The following is a 23,123-nucleotide window of genomic DNA, read 5'->3' as shown; positions in this document are numbered from 1 at the left end:
ACTGGTTTCAAATGGGTCCCATCCTATACAAAAAAAATCCCCCGGTAGTTCTAGTGGTAAAAGAAAAAAAAAATACGTATTTCTTTGCTTCAATGACATTCTTGTTCTCGGTGTAGATAATTAGGGAATGAATCCCTAAAATGGCGAATCCGACTACCGGAGTTCCGCGCGTACAGGGAGTGCCTTCTCTCTCCGTGTGCAGCCGGGAGCGCCGGGACTGCAGCTGGGGAGCTCGGTCGACGATTCACCTGGGAGGTAATCGAACGCTCTTCGAGATCGCTATCCGGAATCCCGGTACGTAACTTACCGGCGAGATGGGTTAATTTCAGCCAAGGCTCAAACCTCCCGAGAGATGAATCGCCGCTCGCGAAACGCGCTCGAAACGGCCGCGCGTCTATCGAGCGATGATTCAACGTCTTCGCACAAAGCCGCGATCGCCGATGATAAAGGTCGTCGACCGGGTACTCACCTGAAACACACGGGAAAGAAATCGAGATTCGAGTTAAATCGCACCTCTAACACGCGGACACGCCATGCATTAACGAGTACCTAAGCGAAAATTAAATTCGCGGCAAACATTTATACCGTCGATTTAAGTGGAGCGCGTAATCGTTGCATGTAGTCCGATCAGCTGTTGCCCGGCATTCCTTAACGGCAGTGGTCCTTTTTCTTTTCCCTCCCGGTCTTTCTTTCTTTTTTTCATCTTTTTTTTCTCTTGTTTTCTTTCCATTTTCGCATAATCGCTCATCGCGCCGCTTGTAGATCGGCGATATTAACTGGACCGTGGAATATGGGATTACACACGGTCAGGTTGCCGTCCCGCTCTTAGGAGCGATCGGGTGTAAATAAAACACGAGAGAGCGAACCAGCTGGGCCCGGCCCTCGGTTTCCGTGCTCCGCGGATATCGCGACGTGTCATCTAGTTTACACGGCAATTTGCAAAGTGGCCGATCGGTGGAGGATTCGAAAACCAGTAGCCGAAGAGCGCCGCGTCCTCAGCTAAGTATTCCCTCCTCGTCTACTCGATAGATAGATAAATAGATCCCTCGCCAGGATGGATAAATGGACTCCTCGCGCGTTAAATTCAGGAGAAAGTTTGCACAATTTTTCCGAGCCGTTCCTCCCACGCCTCGAATTTTCTCTACCCAAACTGCATCGATATACGAGCGATAAAGAGGGTCATTCGCAACAGTTTACACGGTAATTTGTGAAGTGGCCGATCCGTGAAGGATTCGAAAACCAGTAGCCGATGAGCGGCACGCTTTCTGCTAAGTATTCCCTCCCCTTCCATTCGATAGGTAAATAGAGCCCAGGCCTGGATAGATAAATGGACCCCTCGCCCATATAATTCAGGAAAAATTGCAGAATTTTTCCGAGCCATTTCTCCCACGCCTCGAATTTTCTCAACCCAAAGTGCATCGATATACGAGCGATAAAGAGGGTCATTCGCAACAGTTTACACGGTAATTTGTGAAGTGGCCGATCCGTGAAGGATTCGAAAACCAGTAGCCGATGAGCGGCACGCTTTCTGCTAAGTATTCCCTCCCCTTCCATTCGATAGGTAAATAGAGCCCAGGCCTGGATAGATAAATGGACCCCTCGCCCATATAATTCAGGAAAAATTGCAGAATTTTTCCGAGCCATTTCTCCCACGCCTCAAATTTTCTCTACCTAAACTGCGTCGATATACGAGCAATAAATAGATATCGGAGGGTGGCGGGAGACACCTCGAATAAATAAATAAGAAAAAAATGTCACAATTTCTCCTAGCCATCCCTTTCGCCTTTAAAATTTCCTCCACTTGTCCTGCATTGATGTACAGGTGACAAAAAGCTACAGGAGGGTTACACCTCGTAACATAGAAAGTGTGAAATTAAAACCGTGAACTCGTTCCCCTTTCTGCCCTTCGCTGCACCCCAGGGGTGACTTTTTGCCCGTCCCGACATTGTTTTATTAAATCACCCGAAATGAAAGGACATTTCCCGGGACGATTTGCTCGCGGCCGTTTTCCAGGGAACTCCGCGGAAAAGTAAAGCCGTAAATGCTAAGCAATTTACTCGCGACACCGGTCGGATTTAATTCCTTCCCCGGCGATCCGAGCGCCGCATTGCGCGGCTGCATTACAATTGCACCAACGTCGCCCGAAGGACCGGGCGAGTGACAAAAACGAAAAAGGAGCTCGCCAGCGGCGCAAAAGTCCCGCTCAGTTGCGCAAGCCCCCTTTGTCCTCGTCCCCCGTGAGTGTAATCGGGTCGCGTAATTGACGTCGCTTCGTAAACGAAAGCGCTTTCCTTATTCTTCCCTCCACGGCGCCGATGGTCCCCGTCCAGATGCGCGGTTAAAAAGTGCAATTGCACCGTTAACCCTCGCGTGCGCTTACAAAATTAATGTGTCAGGACGTTCCTCAGGGCCGACATTTCTGCGTGGCAGAATTGCAAACGGCTCGGTGCACCCAGTTCGGCGAAAAGTTTCATAAACGATTGACCCCCCCCCCCCCAGAAATCGCTCGCGTACCACCTTAATCATTTGCTCTCTTTCAACGTGCCATGCACGTCGAAATATCACGCATATGTGAATAATTAGGTTGAGGAATAAGTTCCCGCCGTTTTTAACATAACGCAAGGTAATTAAAACGACCGGAACTTATTCCTCAACCTAATAATTGCCAGCGCGAGTGGATAATCAGGGTCACAGGCTGTCATTCTTTTTTTTTCCAGGCTCGATCGCTTGACACCACCTCATCGGGACAAATACTTGAAGTTTGTTCATACCTTCATGTAAACTCTTCTTTTATTGTTCCCTCCCCGGCGCCGATGGCCCTCGTCCAGATACGCGGTGAAAAATTGCAATCGCACCGCTAACCCTCGCGTGCATTTGAAAAATGAATATAAGATCCCATTCGCGGATAATTTCTCGGATAATTTCTGAGGGCGTTGCACCCTGAGGTTTGTTTCTTCCTCCCCCCGCGATGCAATGGCATCGCATTGAGCCATCAAATGGGGCGTGTGAATGGGTCTTGCAATCGAGTGCAACCTCGACGATCGATGCGCCTGGCCGAAGGGAGAGGTCGGACGTCACGAGTGTCGCCAACATGGAACCTCTTAATCCGTGGCGTGTCACAAGCCTTCTTTATTTCTTTTTTTTTTCTTTCTCTCCCCAACCTCAATCGCTTGTCGTCACGAGACCGAGAGGTGCACCCGAAGCATCGTGCAACCGGTGACTCGAGGCGGGAAAAATCTCGCCGTAAGTGCAGCGCGCTGCACCGGGTAATCAGGAGAGAAAACAATTAGCCGCGGCGTCAGCTGCAAGTCAAAGCCGCCATTTATACGTGGGGAGGTGGGAGGGAGGACATCAGACATTTTCTCATTTCCCTGCGTTCTTACAACACGGCGGAATAAACTTTTAACGAGTAAACCCCGACGATCGTTCAACCCGAAGGGAATTTCCGACGTCGCGGAGGATCGCTAAAATTCGTTTCCGTCTTTTTCGCGAGGCCAAAGGGGGGAAGAACGTGAAGGTAGGACTTTTCGCGAGCTTCCGGCCGGAAGGAGCGATCGGATGAAGAGGAAACAGTCGAAAAGTAACGAGAGGGCTTTTCGCTCCAGGGGAGAGGGAGGAGAGAGAAGAGGGGTTGGGTGTCTGCATTATCCCCCGCAACGTCGGATTTTTCCCGCGGGAAGACGTCTTCTGTCGAGAAGCGAGGGAATGTTAAATCTCCCGCCAGGAGATAAAAAGGGGAAGAGAAGAACTCGGTGGGTCCCGGGCAAAGGGAAGAAGAGAAAAAAGAAGAAGGAAACAAAAAAGAAATACGGTGATATCGACATAGTTCGGGGCGACGTTCGAGACATCTCGGCGAGCTCGAAGTGCATTCGCCGATGCACTTACGCAGGAACGCGAATCGAACCCTCCCTGTTCATTGTGCCAAGTAAAAACGATTTAATTAATATCATCGCTCGCTGGGCGTAATTGCAACCTCGACTAGATACAGAACAGAAGGACGAGGAAACAAGTTCAAAGCTGTTTGAGCGCGACAGGCCTTAGCCCAGTTGTCTCGACATTTAGCGACCCTATCCTTTGACATTTTTCCGGCCCGCCAAAAGTCAACCGCCGTTCCTGCAGCACTTTAATCACGACCGAGTGTCGTAGAAGGGAATTACGAGCACGGAGGATACGACCCACCCTGGCGCAAGCGCACCCTGGCATAAAAATTGCCTGGAAATTTAGATCCCTCCATAAGCGAGTGCTGCTAATAGACAGGGCAGAAATTGCAGACACGCGTGTCGTAAAAAAAATAAGAAAAATAGCGAGGGAGTGAAAAAAGAGATAGAACTCCGACAGAAAGCGTTTCTTCCCCGAAGTCGAATCGATATACCGCGAGGTACACGGCACCGGAGAAACATTTTTCCTACAATCCCGGTTAACGGAGACGACTTCGACATCTGGCTGCGCTTGTAGACAAGGCTGAACGAAAATACGTACATCATAATATCCCCGAAGGCCGCCGGAGAAATCTCTCCTCTAATGTACTCGTTAGACTCCGCAACGTGACATTTGTTGCAGCCGAGAGAGGAGGCGAGACAAGGATAGACCGACCTTTCTCCCTCCTCTTGCGGACAGGCCGGCGAGTTAAGAGTGAATCATTCGACGTGCAATTCCCATTCGAATGCGCCGAACAGGATTCTAAGTCTAATCGATTGGACAGCCTTGGTAATGAGAAGCTCGCCTAGGCGAAAGGGCGAAGCGCGTCGCCCAGATGCCCGGCAAACCGTGACTCGAAAATAACCAAATAACGCCGATTAACATTAATTATCGGGGCAACCGAGTCGGTGCCGACTTTAGTTCGGCTCGTTGCAAGACCGCCTCGCGGTTGCGACACGAAAAATCGAGACTGCCGGGGCGATTTGTCACCGGTTTACTCTTTTTTCATAGTTTAAGTACCCGACAACCGACCCCAATATCCGCCAAAGATATTACCGGGATTTAATTATCTCTGCTTCAATAATTCGAGGATGTAACACCAATGAAGATCCACATGAAGGATCCCGAATGGAATGAATTGACAATAATCTCCTGAGAATAAAGAGACCCGGCAGTCGAAGCTGCAACAAAAGCACCATCATCGCGGACACGGACACGCGGAATGAATGAAGAATTAGATTGCACCAATAAACAGCAGTTTGCCATCGCGCTATCTGTTATTTTTTTTTTTTTTTTTTAATTCATAAAACGAGAGTGCGAGCTCTCTTCGGCGCGATGACTTTTGATTAGAAATTTCCTCCCGATGTAACAAATAACTTGATGCTATTAATCGTGTAATCGAAGGACACCTCTGATGCGGATAACCGCGAATTAAACTACGAGCCGTGCGTTGCACGGGACGAGAAAAAAAGAAATGTATAAGACCGCGCCGCAAGTAAAACATTGGCAAATTCATCGGCAAGAACCTTTTCGAGGCCCATTAACTCGGATACCTCGAGTCGACCTCGTTTTTCCGGGTCTCTTGCGGCAACGCGCCGTTAAATCGTTTCCGGTGTCGAGATCGTCGCAGGGGCCCAATTGCGGATCGACATCGATCGTTCACCCATCGATCGGGATCTCCGGATGGACCGGATGGACGAGGTCGGAAGAGCCGTGGAATCTCACGGATGAGTCGTTCCCGGGATAAACAGATTCCGAGGAGGAGTAACAAAGTATTCGGATAACCGGATCATGCCAAATTAGTACAATGATCGGGACCTGATAAAAGTGCCCTCGTCAGGAATCGATTTAAGGACCTCATCAGGATCCCATCATGCCGCATCATTGCTACCCTCGCATGATCGGGATCCTCGTCAAGTCATCGTCGAAGGCATTATTCCATTTCTATCCTCAGACACTCCATTACGGATGTCAACGTTCCCATCACTGACTCAAGAACCGTCAGCTTCGTATCACCTCTGCACGCGGAAAAAGGATTCGCAGTCATAACGAGAAATTTTACTCGCCGCAACGAGTATAAACACTTGAAAAAGGGCCAGCAAGATTTTTTTTCCAGAAACGGTTTTGTTACATCGACAAAAAAAAATAATTACGAGCTCCCACTAATTATACATCTACGATTCCGTATAATCGCAAACATTTTGCTCTCGCGATTATTCCTGCAGGGAAGGGAAAGTTTTATCAACGATGTCGTCCTTTGTCGAAGTGTAAATTTCTTCCTTCCCTTTTCCCGTGCGGATAAAAAGTCGTTGTAAACAACGCGACGATCGGAAACGTACGAAAGGACCCGGGAGGCATAAATTGGCGATGGATTACGGAAAGAGCCAGGGATAGACGGATCTCGCGCTCGTAAACCGAGATCCGCTCGCCCTGACAAATCGCGAGGAAAGCGCATTCGCGGAGGAGCGAAGGGACCTTCCTCGGCGACTGCGGATACACAGGCCTAAAGGGGTCTTGTACTAGTTCGGAATAAATCCCCCCCGCGGACCAGTTTACAACCGAGACGTCCCGCCGATTCGTATAAAGTGCCCCCTCAACCGAGACGTAAGAATCGCATTCGGTGAATCGCGAGCGGCGAGAACGATCATCGGGAGGCTCCGGAATCCGTAAAAGAAGAGTCGAGGTTCTCTCGCCGCCTCGAGGACGCGGCCATTCCCGCACGGAACGGTTCCCCCTCGAAAATCCACCTCCATCTCACGAGGAAGCGATCGTTAATTAGGGAAAAGAGGTACCCGGGAGGCCATTTGAATTTCCCCGTGCACGCTCCAAATGCGCCACGTGTCTCGATAAATTCCGGCAACGCATTGCGGCCCCTTAGAGGGTTAAAAGAGGAGAGGGCCGGAAGACAGCCGACCGTAACCCAGTGACCCAAATGGGTATCCGGCACCTCGTTGTTTAACAAATCAAACGAGCTGAATCTCAAAAACCCTTGATTTCCTGCCGCCTCCCCCATGCACCCCATCATCCGACTTTCGACCCTACCCATCGACCCCGAAATCCCTCTTACAAGGTGGTCGGAGATCCTTCCTGATCGGCGCTAACCCAGATACAGTTCCCCTTGGAACCCCTCCCGGAAGAGTGGCGATAAAGCGGTAGCATTGGATCGTTAAACAAAAAAGAAAAATATAACAGTACACGGTGTGCACCGAGAAGGGAGGGAGGGATTTCGCGGGAGCGCAAGCTGACCTTTCCTAACTGTACCAGAATTGTCCGGCCTGGAATCGGTTGCGCGAACTCGTAAACTGGTAAACTCCCCCCCAGGTTCTCCTGTGGCGTGCAGGGCCGTATTATCGTTCGCCATCGGGAAAAACTCGAACTATGCGAGCCTAAAGAGAGCGGGGGAATCGGTTTCGCGAATTACTCGCCAGAAAGAACCCTCGTTGCATTATCGTCCCCCGAAAATCCTGCACGGTGGGGTGGGACCTGCAGCCCTTCGGCCTCGCAAACAATGCGATTCACCCTAATTCATACGCGTCTCGCGGTAATTCATCCGCGCCGCGCAATAATTCATAAGCGTCGAGAGGATCCCCTCGAGCCGTCGAGCGCGGATTTAAAAGCGACCCGTCGAGTCTCGCGAGCACTCGTCCTCGTCGAGACAACGGGACGTCGCGTTTAATTGGGCCTCTTTTTCCCGTTCGAGGGGAACCGGTGCCCGGCGCGTGCAGGTGCAGGTGCAGCACTCTCGGGGGCCGACGCAGTTGCGGCGCCACCGAGGCCACCCCCGCCGTACGTGGCCCCGTGTGACGTTGCGCGAGTTTACGTGGGGGGTATCGATCCTACTCCATCGCGGCGGGGTCAGTAACCGAAGATTTCGCTTCTTCGAGGGGGGTCGAGGGCGACCTTTATCGCGCTCTGGGCTAACCAGGGCGCCCCGGTTAGACGGGACGACGCCAGGGGGAGCTAGGTTCCCGGAATCCGTCCATTCAGGGGAAACGAACTTACATAGCCAGACGTTGCCGCTCGGCGCCGTGTGCAGGAGGTTCAGGTGGAGGTTGAAGTCGAGGCCGGCGAGGTCCTGCCGCAGGTGGGTGCTGTCCATGACGAGGGCCCTCTCGGGAAGGAGGAACAGGTGGTCGCTCCCGTCGGCGGGCCCCAGGGTCCGCGGCGCACCGAGCCCGAGAGCCCCCGAGCGGGCCGTCAACATCTTCGTCCGAGGCGGCTCATCTTCCGGCCCCGCTCCCGACACGCTGGCCGTCTGCCCCCGGAGATCCGGACACCCCCTGGTTCCCCTTTAGATTCCTCCGGACGAGTCGGCTACCCTGGATAAATCCGGGAAAACGCTCTCGGAGTCGGTGTTCTCGACCCGTGGAGAGTACCGGGTCACTTCGGGGACCAGTTAGACCATCGAGGTCGATCCTGACTTTGACGAGATTAGCTGGTACCTTTGATAAATCTGTCGGGTAGACTGCGTCTAGGGTCGCTGTTTTCGACACCTGGGGACCTTCCGGATAACTCCGGGTCCGACTTGGACCCTCGAGGTCGATGTTGACTTCAGTGAAACTGGCGAACGCCTTTTTGATCAATTTATAGTCGGTAGAACGCTCCCGGGGTCGTTGTTGTCAACACGTGGGGAGTATCGGATCACTTCGAGGTCGATCTTGACTTCGACGAGTCTGGCAATTGCCTCTTTGGCGTATCGGAATTCAAGAGACTGCCCCCAGGGTTGGTATTTTCAACGACACGTGGGGACTTCCAGAACCCTCCGAGGACGTCTTGACTCGTTATCTTGTCTTTGGCAAACCAGGCCGACTTCTTACCGGCGAGTCGGCATCCAGGGGATCGTTCCCAGGACCGCTGTTTTTAACAACACGTGCAGACTCCCAGGGCCCTTCGAAGACGTCCCGAAATTCTATTATCTCGACTTCGGCTAACCGACGTCTCCTCGGCGAATAATCAGAGGTCAGAGGTGGCTGATATCGCGGCGAGAAGACAATCTTTCCGCCACCTCGTTGATCTTCACCGACCGACTCGCTGTCCTGTATTTAATCGTCTCGTTGTTTTAATTAATGCTTAAATAATGTCTATGGAGCGCTTCATAAAATTCCTGGAGCGGAAAAGTAGACCGCGTTGTATCATAAAACGAAGGTCTCCAAGAGGCGTTTCATTCAAGATCGGCCCGAGTTCCTCCCACGATGGCTTCGATCCATCGATGGCGTCGTCGCGATTTCTCGATAAAGTTCTCGTGCCGCATCGGTCGGAGCTTTCGATTTTGACGCTTCACGCCGACCCGACTCGCGTAGGGCCGCGCCGCCCTAACCTCAAAGCGAGTCGCGCGCACCCGCGATTACTCCCAACCTCGAAGCGGCTCCGAATCGGCTCGAGGCCTTGACAATCGATCCCCGCGAGCCCTCAACGGGCAGTCTTTATCTCCTCCTCTCGACCCCGATGCGTCGAAATTTACGATTATCGATCCGTAAGTAATCGGCCCCGCCGTTCCTTTACTGCGACCCGAGGACTTCGGGCGACTTCATGGCCGGTAATTATTGATCTATCCTTTTTCCGGTATTGGCGCTCCGCCGGAGCCGCCCTTTCCGGTGGCCGGAGGGAGGCGTCGCGACGCCGGCCTCATAGAAGGCCTCGAGGCGCGGTTTGACAGCCGGGGCCGTGACACACGGCGTAGAGCGCGACACGGTCCACCTCGCGGCGCGGTCAACGTGAGACTGTGCGCCCGCGAGAAGCGACGCGCTCGAAGCCGCCCGAGCGCCGGCGGAAACGCCCGAGTCGGCCCGAACGCCGAGGCGGACCCGCCGAAGCCGAATCTACTGCTCCCCGTCTCTCCCCCTTCGCTCCCTTTATCGAGTGGCAGCCCTCGGCATTTTCAATTTGATATTTCCCACGGAAAGGAACAACAAGGCCTCCTCGTTCCCCAAGGAACCCCCATTCACTTAAATCCTACAGGACTCGGAAATATCGAAAAACCTTTCTCTCAAGGAAAATAATTTCCGCGTGTATTAAAACCTTCTCTAGCAAGACGCATCTTATGTGGAGTTGGTAGAAACAGTTAACCCAAATTATGTTCATCGCGCTGTCAGGAATGAATGACGTGGATAATCTGGTTTAAATTAATGTCTCTAAGTGGTGGATTTTTGTCAACTGGTCAATTCCCACGACAACGGTATATACGGTGCAGCCGAGCGCCCACGAGAATCGGTCCCGTTTATCAAACGTGAAGAGGCCACGAAGTGCCTACTTGAAAATAATATAAACACTTGCCAGGGTCGTTCAACTCAATGACTCAATCAAGGCACGCGTTCCTTCGAACCGCGACAACGAGCTTTCCGCGTCTTAAGAGCGGGCGTCGTAATTTCATTTTCCCTCGCCCTCGATGAGTATATTTATTCCACCGTATATGCTGCATCGAGATATCTCCCATATATATATCTCTCAAGATGAATATTAAAACCCCCTCTAAAAAAAAAAAAATATCTAAGCGGCTGCAGTGACTTTCATCAAGTATCCATTTTGTTCCTTTCTCTCTCCCGGCGCGTGTAAGTGCACCGATTATGTGAGAAGCATACTTTCTCGATCTACAAGTACCGCCTGCAAAAAGACCGGACAATTCTTCGTTCCAGAGACGGCAAGAAAACTTCTCGATGCTGCGTCGATCGTCCTAACCTGTACCTTGTATACGATATTTATTTCTTTTTATGCCGCATCAACAAACTCCACATTTTATTCCGAGTTATTTCTCGGCGGTTTTAAGACGATGTCTTTATTGTATTACCAAGTTTGGTAGGATTGCACGCAATTAACACATTCACGACCGCTGACGTGAATTCACGTCTTTTCAAGTTCTATTCCTGGTTGCCGCTGACGTGAATTCACGTCGTTTTAAATTCTATCCCTGATTTGCCGCTGACGCGAATCACGTCCATAAAGATACACGATACAAGTTTGGGGCAACCAGTTTCAGAATTTCATTATTTTCGCCGGTACTCAGTATTTGAAACGGAAAAAAAATTGCCAGTTGCGAATGTGTTAATAGGGGGGTTTGATAAGATAGCGTTACCCACTCGAAGAACGATCTAGAGGCAAACTAGAGTCTTCCTCGTGGGCAGGTTTTGCTTGAGCGTGCCACGGGTGCAAAAGCCATCGGCGTGGCAATCGATGTCCCCTTATGGGAGCTAATATGTCAAGTCCAAGAGACGTGGTTCACCGGATAAAGTGGATAAAGCGGTACCGAGCCGGACAGAGCTCCGCCGGTGTTCTACCTGATGTACGGCCACTCCCTGCTCCTCACTTCTAGAATCGAAATTATCGACCTCGGCTAAACCTCTAAATCCTCTATCTTATTCATCATTTGGTTTCCCTATAGAAATTTCAATCCCATTTGGTTCGCTCTGAAAACCCCGGAGTTCATTTTTCTCGTTGAACCCTCGCGTCCTGGATATCTTTCGATTGAATCGAAGCTTAAAAAATGTCAGACCAGAATGGCCATTCCATTTTTAACCGACTTCAAAAAAATAAGGAGTTCCTCAATCCGACCCGTATATTTTTATATGAGTCACATTTGTAACTCTTCACCAGGTCATCGGAGAACAAACGAAGAGAGGAGTAATTGGGATACATATTTGAACTGGATTCATTGGATCGTTGCATTTATAAAATGCAGGGACTGACAATTGTTAAGTATCGCAGGTTGCGAGAGAAAAAATAATCCGACGTGTTATGGGAAGTTTCGCAAGTCCGAGGATTAACGGGGAGGAAAATCGGGCAAATCGGCGCGGTTCTAACACAACGACCCGCGCGAGGAGGGGGACCGGTAGTTGCGGAATCGCATGACTCCACCAAGTCGGAACAAGAGGAAGTGCGTGCACGGTGACTCAGGCTCTGGCCTCAAGAAAGGACGGCGATCGGCAGGAAGAACCGTTGTTCGGTGCCGAGGACGTAACCGGTATTGTAATTCGAACGACCAGGTCGCCAAAGCTCGGCGAGAACGCCAGAATTCCTCGGCCGGTCGAACGAAGGCTGGCCGATTTTTTTTTTTTTTTTTCCCATTTAAGGCACCCCGAAAGACTGGCATCGACGTCGTAGATAATTGTATGGGAACTAATTCAGTAATTGCAGTAAAAGCCTTTCGTCCCGGCCTTTGTCACCTTTGTCAAGGGCCGTGCATTTCCGCGAGCTTCCTCGACTAAGTGACGGGCAGGAAATTGAAGGACTTTCGTCGGCTTTGTCGATGCGCCGATGCACCGACGGGAACCCGGTCGTCGTTCCCTGCAAAATAAAAAGAATCGGAAGATACGGGGGAGAAGAAGGCAAAAAGAAAAAGACGCCGGGACTCTTTCCTCGACACGTATCCCCAGAGGTCCAAGAAGCGCGATTCGCTGCCGTCGGCAGAAAACGAGGAAACGCGCAATTACCAATTACCTCCGTCGTAATGAGACTGTCACCTTCGTCGAAGGCTCGTTACGCGTTCCGGCGAAAGTGCTAAAAATACCCCGGGCACTGCGAAATATCCACGAGAAAATTTGCACGGCTAGACCACCCGCGGTATTGTCGAAGGTCTTTTCGTGAGTGTCGATCGAGGCGTTGTTTAAATCCCCGAGTTTCTTAATTTCCCTTGATGAAAATCCCAGACGGAAATCGTAAAGCCAGGGCTCCTGGAATGGCCCTCGTAATGGCGGGTACTGTCGAAGGGTGTCGGCTGTGAAATTAAAAATGGAAAAAAGCTGCTCCGAATGGCCGGCAAAGCGGAATGAGAAATACGTAGATCACCGGCGGGTCATTAGCCGAATTGACCGCGGCGCCGAAACGCGCGTTAATGGGGTTAATGGCGGCCAAGCAGTGGCAGTCTCGTTCTATGTGATCAAATAACGAAAATGCCAGATCACCGAGCAACAATGCACATTGTGTCGCCATTAGTCGAGCCCGTTCTTGCCGCGGGGTGCTTATTTGGTCTTACGTAAAAGGCAGCCAGGGCGAGGTGGAAAGAAAAGGAGAAAATCGGGGCCCCGCGTTTTAAGATTCCCGGATCCGAGGGAGAAAACTTCGAGGAACCGTGACGAAATATCCATCGTTAGACTAATGGGCTCGGATCGAAGTCATGGGTCGACGTCGCGTAGAAAGATGACGGGGGGAAAACTCGGGGATTTCGCTGAATGCGCGACCTCTTATAGACTTTTCAAGGTATATCAAATCAAGCGATCTCCCAATGTTAATCGAGACCAGCGCTAATCGCAAACTAATATCGGTTTCGAAGAACAATGCGTCGGGGTCCCGAGTGTGAGTCAACGGGGCAGGATTTTTTTTCCGGAGGAGTCGCAAGTGAAAAAGGTCAAATTGTGAAAGCTGACTTGATGTACGAGACGCTACAAAGGATCCTCGGTGCCACCGAGAGTACTAGCAAAGGTCGGTACCCGCTTGGGACACGTTCGAGTACGTGCTTTTTCATTTTTTCTCATTTTCTTTCCTAACAGACTTTTGGATTCCTCTCCCTGAAAGGGTCAAAGGGTTTGCCGAGTACGCCTTCGTGTTCGTCTCGTTTCGGGGGTACAGCCAAGTTGCCTGGAACTTCGAGGATCGTCCCTGTCTTTCCCTAATTAAAAGTCGAGAGTCACGGAACACTCGCGATACATTCGAGCACGCGAGGTGAAAAGCACTCTCGTTAAAAGTTTAATGAACGAGAATCGCCTTTTCCTTTTCTTTTCTTTCTTTTTTTTTTCCTGGAGCAATTTCGCGGACACTCGGCCTCGGGGTCAGATGCGAACATTTCTCTCGTTAAAAATTTCTCCATCACCGTTCCTGAACTCGTGATTTTACGATTCGCAACGCTGATGATGCTACCTGGCTAGCTATTTGCCTTATTGATAATTCTTCTCCTACGAACTGCAATTTCTCGGTTCGACATGCGATCTTCTTGACTTAATGCAATGTTTGTTCGTAGGAAATAAATATATCTCCGATAGGATTCCACGGAAAGGGAGGCAGAAAAGGCGCCGTCTCGTCTAACCATGTACCTCTCTGGGAAATTGGCCGTTTCAAGTCCCCCGGCAGCGATCTTGCACGACGTCAAAGCAACGAGCACCTGAATACGCATTATCCAGTGCACCATCACATAACGAAGAGGCCTCGGAAAAGACCGGCCTTTTCCAGCCGCATTCCCGCCCAAAGCATCGACTGCCAGAGCTCTCAGAGAATTTCGAATTAAATGAAACCTTCCTTCAAATTAATACGATACGTGGGATATTCATGGAATATCACTTGGAAGTCCCGAGTCGCAAAATCCGGCGAGGGTTTCGGAGAGATTCTCTGCGGAGAATCTCGAAGAGGGCACGGAGGGCATCCTCGTTAGTTACGTCCTCTTGAGTAAATTACCGTCGCTCCTGCGGTCGAAGTCGCTCGTTTTGCGGTTTTAGAAAGCTCGCGTCTTTCTTGTGGTCGGCCAGGACGAAGACCCGCCGCAATCCCGCCGTCCATCTCGCGGATTCACTTAACATTTTTCGCTCCCCCATTTTTTTTTTTTCCCATTTTCCCACGAAGAGGAGACGGGGAGGGTGAGCTTCGAGTGCACGTAAGGCGTCACATTAGTCACTTTTCCATTGGAAGACTCGCCAGCGGATGTGGGCGGATAGCTAATACCGCCCTTGCATCTCCGGGATGAACGGGACGGATAACCCGTACGTGGGAATAAAATGATAAAGAACGAGCCCACGCCCCTTCGTATCGGGAATCAGAAAAATCGGAAGATGATTCCGAAAAGAAAAGAAGTCCCAGGAAGGCCCCAAGTGGTTCTTGATCCCGAAGTACGTGCCCTGAAGTGTGAGCCGGGAACAAAGTGCAGAGAGAGAAGCGCCTCCGCAGGGTAATACGATCCCGGTACATCACCTTCCTCTCCGGCATGCGTGAAACGTAAGGAAGAAGACCCGAACGGGGACGAGTTTCGATTACACGACCCTAATCGACATTCTATCACGCGAGAGCTCGCCTAGCGATAAGCAGTCCCTGCCCTGAATTCGCATGAAATATTAAAAAGGTTCCATAAGTTGGTACCCAAAATCTTATTGCAAAGAATTTTCTGTCAAGATGATATTAAACGCCAAACAAAGCCCTGAACTTTTGCAAAATTATACATGGATCGAAACGACGTATAAACATCTAGAGCCTATTTTACGTAAATCACAGGGAAACGCAAATGTGCTTTGCCGCGTCCAAAGATCTCGAAGCGGTTTCGGCAAGGATCGCCGCTTTATCTCCTTTGTCGAATGTCTTTATATAAACGTCGGCCCTTAGGATAAGAAAGGAGTTATCAGTCGTCAGTCGTGGATTGTAAGGCGAGTCTGTAAACGATATTCGATAGTCGGTCGAATATCGTCGCGAGTCGCTATTGTCTCGGGCGGAGGCAAGCTTGGTGCTTTCAAGTTGTGTTAAATTCAATAATGTTATTATTCTTTTAGCGTTAAAATAATCGCTCTATCACATCGCCATTCTTCCCAAAAACTCTATTCCGATCTCACATTTACGTATAAATAAACGTATAAACGTTCATGGTCCCAATGTCAGGGTGAGTGAAAAATCTTATTATCTCTCTTATCGATAAGCCGGTAGCCTTTAAACAGGTAGCACGTTAGAGTGGCGGATTTAGGTGCGCTAATGGCCGCTAATTGATTTCACGCGGGGGATTATTAATAAAATCGAGCCGCGACCTATAGAGCCGGGAAGCTCGTGGAGTCGAGACTAGAATCGATCGCACCTCTAACGAGGTGCAACCGTCACGCGCCTAGGTAAGTCCGACACCTTGACTCGTCCCGTTCGTCCTGTGGAATCGATAATCCCGGGTAAAAAAGCCGGAACGTGTACTCGGCCGAGCAGAATTTCGCCGGCCTTTGAAACCGCAGAGCGTGCGCTGAAACAAAACGCCCGAGCGAGTGGCCGCAATTGTTATTTGCATAAATCGACCCTCTTTATCGCGCATCCTCCGGTTGCCCCTGATAGCGCAGAACGCGGTTTCCCATTACAAGAGATGGGCAAAACGTGCAGGGGAAAATTACAAGGCTCGAAATTCCGTGAAATACCGAGGAACGTCGGAAGTACCGTCAAAGGCTTTCGCGAGGTGAAATCCATCCCCGTGGAAACGGAAGATCCGCAAAGCGCGACGAATTTTACCGTTCCGTGATAAAAAAAATAAATAAATAAATAAAAGAGAGGAAGAAAGAAATACAGGAAAAGTACAAATCTCCGACTGCAAGCAATACTCGGCATGCAGCGCAATCGCAGGACCGGTGCACCGATGCACGTGCACGTGCCTACGACTCCGGATCCCGGGAGATTAATCGTTCCCCGTGTAAACGAACCTTTTACTGCTCTTACGAAAGGATTACGCGGGGAGGATTAAACTTATCTCTCGGTTAATGTTTCTCCCGTGAGTAAACGTTTCTACCACTGCACCGCGAGGAGCCTCTCGAAGATCGAATAATTGCTAGGTGCACTTGGCGCGTAATGAGCCATTGACGGGGTCAATTGTATGTCTTCGGCCAAGTGCAATTGAAGGCGATGCTTGCCTAAGAAAATGAGAGAAATCAAGCCGTGTTTCCTGTCGAGATACATTCTTGCCTTAAAAATTAATTCGAGCGAGCCTCGCAGAATTGCCTCGGCTCGACACGATATGCAGCTGCATTTTACTCGGCTTGGTAAGTGCATCCCGGTATGCGACTTACACGTACCCGGCTTCGCCGGGTCAACTCTCGCCTCCGGAGACGTCTCAATCGATCAGACACCTTCGTGACGCACAACCCGGGAATAATGTACGTACACGTGTGTGTGAGCTGCATTTTACTCCAAAATAAACGGTGACCACTATAGTCCAACCTGACCAGCTAAAAATCGACCCAATTTTCCCATCTCCCTGACAACACAGTCGGAATTACTCGGTTACAAATAGGAATTACAATGAAAAAAAGAAAAAATGGCATTTGTAGGAGGTATTTAAAATACACGTGTCTACTTTTGACACTTTCCCTACATATCGTATATCTCGCAGCCTGGTATAATGGCTTATTGTAAGACAAATATGCGTGTATGCCTCAAAACTAGAGTATTCCAAAAAAGAACCAACTGCTCGATTCTATGGTCCAAGATTTAGTGTCCTTTCTGTCTACTGCTCCTAGGGACAGTCTTGGTCTAGCCGTATCAGTTGTTTAGGAAATGATCACGTTTTCGAAACAACCCTCACGTCTTCTCTCCTGGAATAGGGCCGCCCATGGACCTGTGATCATTTTGCGTTTGTCCCTTTGTGAATATTTCCGTCGCATTAAACATTACCAAACTCTGAAATAAGCTCCAGCCCCTAAAAGGGATATGATATACAACTACAGTTTGTGAAATTACGGTTTGAAAGTTATTCTTTCTTTTTGTAGTCGTATATCATAACCTTTTTATAACCCTTTTATATATTTTTGATATCCTTCTAATATCCGGTTAGGAGCTAGCTTATTTCCTTCTTTTTCTTTCTTCTCGACAAAGGCTCCATTTCGGAACAATCGAAGGACTGATCCATCGATTTCCTCTAGCTCTCCCGGGTTTTCTCGGGCTTTGGTCCGATAATTGACTCTACGTGTCGGAGTCGCAGCCACGTCTACACGAGTGCAACTGCAAACTGCGACGACGACGCCGAGTAATCGACTTCCTGCTGCACCTGTGCATCTCCGGGGCCCCGTAACGACCTAATGGGCCGATTCACCGCGCGAGACTTTGGGTTGGGCTTCTCGGGTCACTCCAAGATGGACCCGAAAGAGACCCCTAGACACCGTGACAAAGAAAAAAAATCCCCTCGCCTTGGCATACTCTGCATTTTTTTTTTTTTTTAGTCACCAAAGGAACCTTTTCATTTACCTTTTCTTATTACTTTCACCAACGATTGCAAGAGAATGCTGGCTTGTCCTGCGGTTAACACGTGTTTTTAAAGCAAATATTTAGTTGCAGCAAAACGCCACACATGGCGAAGTTAGTTCGTCAAAATATAAACGATTACGAATTCATGGGATTTCGACAGGTTTACATTACTTTATCGAAATGACATATAGAACCCTTCAGTTTGTATAATTCTCAACGTAGACTGTAAAAGACTTCAACGTAAATATAAACGTCAGTAATCGAACGCGCCAGCTTATGTTACCACTTGAGTATTCAAAACGGCACTACCACCAAGAAGGGTACAGATGAATTTAACTTTATCGACGTCGATGAAATTTCTTAGCGCCTTTCGTATCCTCTTAATAGCGGCGAAAGTAAAGCAGCCCAGGGAAAAATGCGGGAGGGAATTACACGCGTTACATGCCGCGAGATCTCGGTAACGGTTAATGATTATAATGGTGATCTAATCGAGGCGCGATCGTGCGAATCGATCGGCCAAGAAGTGTCGGGGCTGCACTTTCGCGGCTGCACCGCCCCATCCCAGGGTTGCATTCCGGCCAAGCTTTAATTATCTGCCGCATTACATTCTTGTTGCCCCTTTTCCTGTAATGCGGTATTATTACAAGTGGCCGATGGTATCCGGGTACCGCGGAACGGTGTTTTCCCATTTACTTCGATTATCACTGCGAGGCCCGACTTTTCCAGGCTGCAGCTGCACCGTGCAATTTCCGAAACTCGCCGTCTCCGGTTAGCCGCATTTTCGACGAGTCTCGACATAAGAAGGCCCGATTAAAAGGCGACCGACAGATCGCGGAGAAATCGCGCCGTCTCGGCCGCTCTGCCATCAATAACGCCGGCCGAGTGGCTCGCGCGAGTAAACGCGAGTGCAGGCATTACTGCACTCGGTGGTACACGGTGTACATCCTGCAAGGGAAAAGAAGGCCGTCTCCCTCTAATCCCTCAAACGCTCATAACGCCGGCGAAGTGCATTGCATCGTGCTTGGAAATTCACCGAGGCTTGCAGGAGTCCCTTGGGAACTGCAGCCGGCCATGTCGAGTGCGCAGGGAATGCACCATTGACGTGATTAATTATTCCCGGGTCTCTCTCGCTCGAGCGGAGAGGAGACGTCGGTCGATCTCGAAAGGCAATTGTCTCGACGTTTGGGATAAAGTAGGGAAAGCGGACTTTCGAAGGTGGAGGCAGACGATCGGGGAACGAGACGCTCCGTCTAGACCGCCATTCCTCAATGACGAGTGCATCGGCTTGCAATTAATTACCTTCTCTTAATAGGCTAGGGAGATGAAAATTTAATCGCCCCTCCGGGAGGTTTTGGACCAGGGAAAGTGCAAACTTCGAGATGGACGGCGCACTTCCACGGGTCATCGGGAGTGCATTAGAGTGGGTTTACTTAATCATACGCGGAACAAATGGGCGCAGCGCGCACCGCGTGTAGCGGGTCGAGTACGACTGCAGTTGCAGTATTCCAGTGCGTGCTCGCGATGACAGATAGCGAGCGAAGTTCCACTGCTGCCGTTAGACGACCGAGTTTCCTAAAGGAATTAAGGGGGTGACCTGATTAGCCGTGTTAAGCCGCCCCGGCCTAACTCGATACTACATTTTCTTTTTTTAATACACGCATGATTTAAAAAACTTAACCATAACACTTAGTCCGCGCTGCAGTAATTACGGCTGAGTGTCCTAAAGAAATTGAGGGGGTGACTTGATTAACCGCGCTGAGCCACCCCGGCCTAACTCAGTACTATTTTTATTTATATATATATGATGTTACATAATTTTAATCATCAAGTAATTCCGGGTACACTTGTTTCGCGCTGTGGTAATTACGATTCAGTTTCCTATAGATGTTAAAAGGTGACCCGATAAGCTGCGTCGATCCATCCCGACCTCACCCAACATAATTTACTCTCTTATTTTTTTTTTCTTTTTTTAATATTCTATCGCGTGATTTTAACAATCATGTAATTATGGGTACTCTTGTACCTCGCCGCAGTAATTACGAGATCAAGGCGGTTTTTGTCGTCGACGCCGGAAGAAGACAAGGCTCCGCCACGTCTGGTCGAGCCTCGTCCGCCCGGGGATGCACTCGGCTAGGTGCACTCAACGCGAAGCACCGTCTGGGGCGTCGCGACGCTGATTAACGAAGAGTCGCATCCAGAGCTGCAGTTATCGCCGGCGAATCCGACAGGAATGCTGGCGAGTCGTACGCAAAGAGAGACGGCCGAGGTTGCCAGGGTGACGCCCAGCGTCGGTGGTCGATACCACCTCGACGTCGACGACGCCTACGACGGCAAAGGAGTGAGTCGAGAAATAAGGGACGTCGAGACGACGCGAGACCCTAAGTAGTCGATCCGAGACCGCGATAAGACTCAACGTCCAAAACCACGGGATGAAAAATCCCTGAAAACGATTTCCAAGAGTAAACCATTTCCGAGAAAGAAATTCTCGTCGAAACCAAATCCAAGGGGATATTTCCTCGATATCAATGATCGATACCTCCTCAACGTCGACGACATGTAAAAGTAGAACGAACATCGGGACCCTAAGTACTTCGTCCAAGAACGTGATAAGATTCTACGTCCAAAACCACGTCCACATAAAATCCCTGAGAATTATTCTCAAGGTAAAGACGTCTCTGCGTGAATATTTCCGCCGGAATTTCTCCAAGGCCAAAACCAAATCAAATCCAAGGCAACATTTCCTTGATATCAATCTTCGATACCTCCTCAACTTTGGCGACATCGAAAAGTAAAACAAACGTCGAGGCCCTAAGTACTTCGTCCATGAACGTGATAAAATCCAACGTCCAAATCTACGTCCACATAAAATCCTTGAGAATTATTCTCAAGGTAAAGACGTCTCCGCGAGAATATTTCCGCCGGAATTTTTCATCGGCGAGGAAATTGAGGCGATATCTCGGCGAGGAGTCATAATTTGTCGCGCGACGTACGTCTAATTTCTCCGTCGTTACACGCCTCGGGAGTGCAACCTCGTAAATAACCGGCGACCGTTCCGGCGGATCTATCGGTCGATCGAAAGAACGACGGCGGCCGAGAAGCGGTTTAACCCACATCGCCCTGGACGACGCTAGCCCGGGGCGTCGCGACGCCTCGGTACTCCGACACGAGGCGGACCCGGCAGAAGCGGCGACATTACTCTCGGCGCTCTCGGTCCGAGAATAAATCCACTTTTCCCCGATCCGGGAATTAATTGCGATTCCCCTCTTATCACCGGCGGAGGAATTCCCGGGACTTTAGCTCGCGAAGAGGTTTCAGATCGGCAGGAGGCATAACTTTTCCTGACATCTTCGCCGGACGGGGGAGAAAATTCGACCTCGATTTCTCGCGGCGAGTCGCGGGCTACGCAGAATTCGCCCAGGAAAATCGTAAACAGGGAACTGGAGGATTTACGAGCGGCACTATTAAGCCGTGGAGCGAGTTCATTGGCGAGGATATAGTCGAGATTCGACTCGCTCCACCCATGAGCTCTCGCGTTTCCTCGGTTCCTTTATTTTCTCCCGTTTCTATGTCGCGATCCAGCCAGATAATTCGATCCGCGACTCCCAACATCCCCGCCGACCCCGCGGAAGAGAAATTCAGTCAGGGATGTGGTCCAGATCGGCGCCGATTTAAATCCCCGGGCGACGTTAAGGCAGGTCACGGTAAGCCGGAGCACCGGAACCTGCGAGTTCCCCCTCTATAATCCTCATTTTATTCATAAGAAATTATTATTTCTCCTAAGTCAGGCAAATTGCGGAAATTACGTAGGGGCTTAAGGCGACGTGAAAGTGCCACCCGAAGGTTCAATAGTTTATGAAACTTTTACCCGAACTGAGGGTACCAAATTGTTTAAAATCTTACCATACAAACCCGGAGGTCCTAAAGAATCTGTCCTGACGCCCACGAATTACAACGTTTCAAAATTTACCTATTAACGCTTTTTTAATTTTTTTACGATCTCCTCGAATGTCACTTTCGTCCCACCTTAAGGAAGGAACCAGTCGTCGATTACTCGCATGCGGAACTTCCGCGGAAGGCTGCTTCAAGCCTCGACGAGGATGTTGGCACGCACTTCCTCGTTGCGGGGGAGACTTCCTAATGAGAAATTAACGGTGGCACAGATACCAGATATTCGTTAATAAAATTGATAAAAAATATGGAAACTTCACATGGAATGATTCTTTCTCCAGCAGGGCACGAAGCGATCCCCGCCGTATCAAAAGAGAGGAATGTTCGGCATGGAAAACGCGATATCTTTGACACGAATCAGCCCTTAAGGGAGTCTCCTTAGAACTTGGTCCTTCGCCGAAACCTTCTATCTCTTTGGACCCCACTTAGAGAACCTCTCTCGCGATATCTCGCGGTGTCATGGCGGACCTTCATCTCGCGTATCTCAAGAAAGATCTTCACGCGGCGGTATAACGGTCACGGATTTACAATTTCTCGCAGTTGGAGTTCCAACTGGCAGCCACGGTGCGTGGCAATGGACGTCGTATTAAGATTCGAAAAATGCCGCGCCTTTTCCGGCCTCGTTTCCCCGGAGATTTCGTCGACTTTCCACGTTTCCTCGGAAAAGAAACTGAAAAACGAAGACAAGATCCTCGGTGGTGCAGCGGGAGATTTAAATCGCAATAAACCAGGACGGCTTAACGATAATTCCTGGCAGCCGGAATTTCTAGCGCGAAGTTTAAGAGTCAATTAACCAGACGCGTGTATCTCCGGATCGGAGAGAGAGGGAAAGAGAGTCGAGACGGCTAAATCGAAGCGGCCTTTCCGTCCGTAAAACGCGTCAGAGGGTGCAAACCCGGCAGACCACGACAAAGTCCACAACTTTTTCCGCCCGCAGGGTGGGGGTAAAAAATTCCCCCTCGGGTACAAAGAGAGCAACGAGACTCCAGATTGCGCACCGTCTTAACGGTAGTGGTTTTTCTCTTACGCTCCTCGTCTCTCTCTCTCTTCTTTTTTTTCCCCTCGGTATCGAGACTAACTGTAAGCGATTCGTATGGTTTTTGTGCCCCGAACGGGGAGCATGGTTTTCGTAGACACGGAACGGTGCCTTCCCGTTGCCAAGGCGCGTTCTAGTCTAGAAATGCAATTTCCAGGAGAATCGGTATACCTCCGAGCTGGGATTTTCGATCTCCTTAGTCGATCCCCAGCTAGGGAACTCTCGTCCGAAGGTTATTCAGCACTTTCACGCGAGTTTCATATACGAATGACTGACGGAAATTCATTTCTGCGGTCTGCACGCGCATCGCCACCAGTGCCACGCTCCGGGA

The 23,123-nt window shown here is 50.0% G+C and overlaps 1 protein-coding gene across 7 annotated transcripts in view; it reads right to left on the bottom strand.

Moving 5' to 3' along the window:
- LOC105697986 (MAP7 domain-containing protein 1) overlaps nt 1-23,123 on the bottom strand; it is a 157,114-nt gene that overhangs the window by 87,346 nt on the left and 46,645 nt on the right. Inside the window, exon 1 of one of the 7 annotated variants that reach the window (XM_012421766.2) lies at nt 7,921-8,166. The exons of 4 other annotated variants lie outside the window; for them this stretch is intronic. In XM_012421766.2, coding sequence (XP_012277189.1) covers nt 7,921-8,122 — 202 coding nt within the window. In that variant the 5' untranslated portion in view covers nt 8,123-8,166. Of the gene's footprint in view, nt 1-7,920; nt 8,167-23,123 lie in introns of those variants that run through there. 2 more of the 7 variants (XM_012421769.2, XM_012421771.2) reach the window with 2 other exon arrangements.

The sequence above is a fragment of the Orussus abietinus genome, unplaced genomic scaffold (genome assembly GCF_000612105.2).
Source record: "Orussus abietinus isolate OABI.00-Male unplaced genomic scaffold, Oabi_2.0 scaffold1, whole genome shotgun sequence".
Lineage (NCBI taxonomy): Eukaryota > Metazoa > Arthropoda > Insecta > Hymenoptera > Orussidae > Orussus > Orussus abietinus.
The sequence above is the reverse complement of the archived record's forward strand: the minus strand, read 5'-3'. Positions and strand labels throughout refer to the sequence as shown.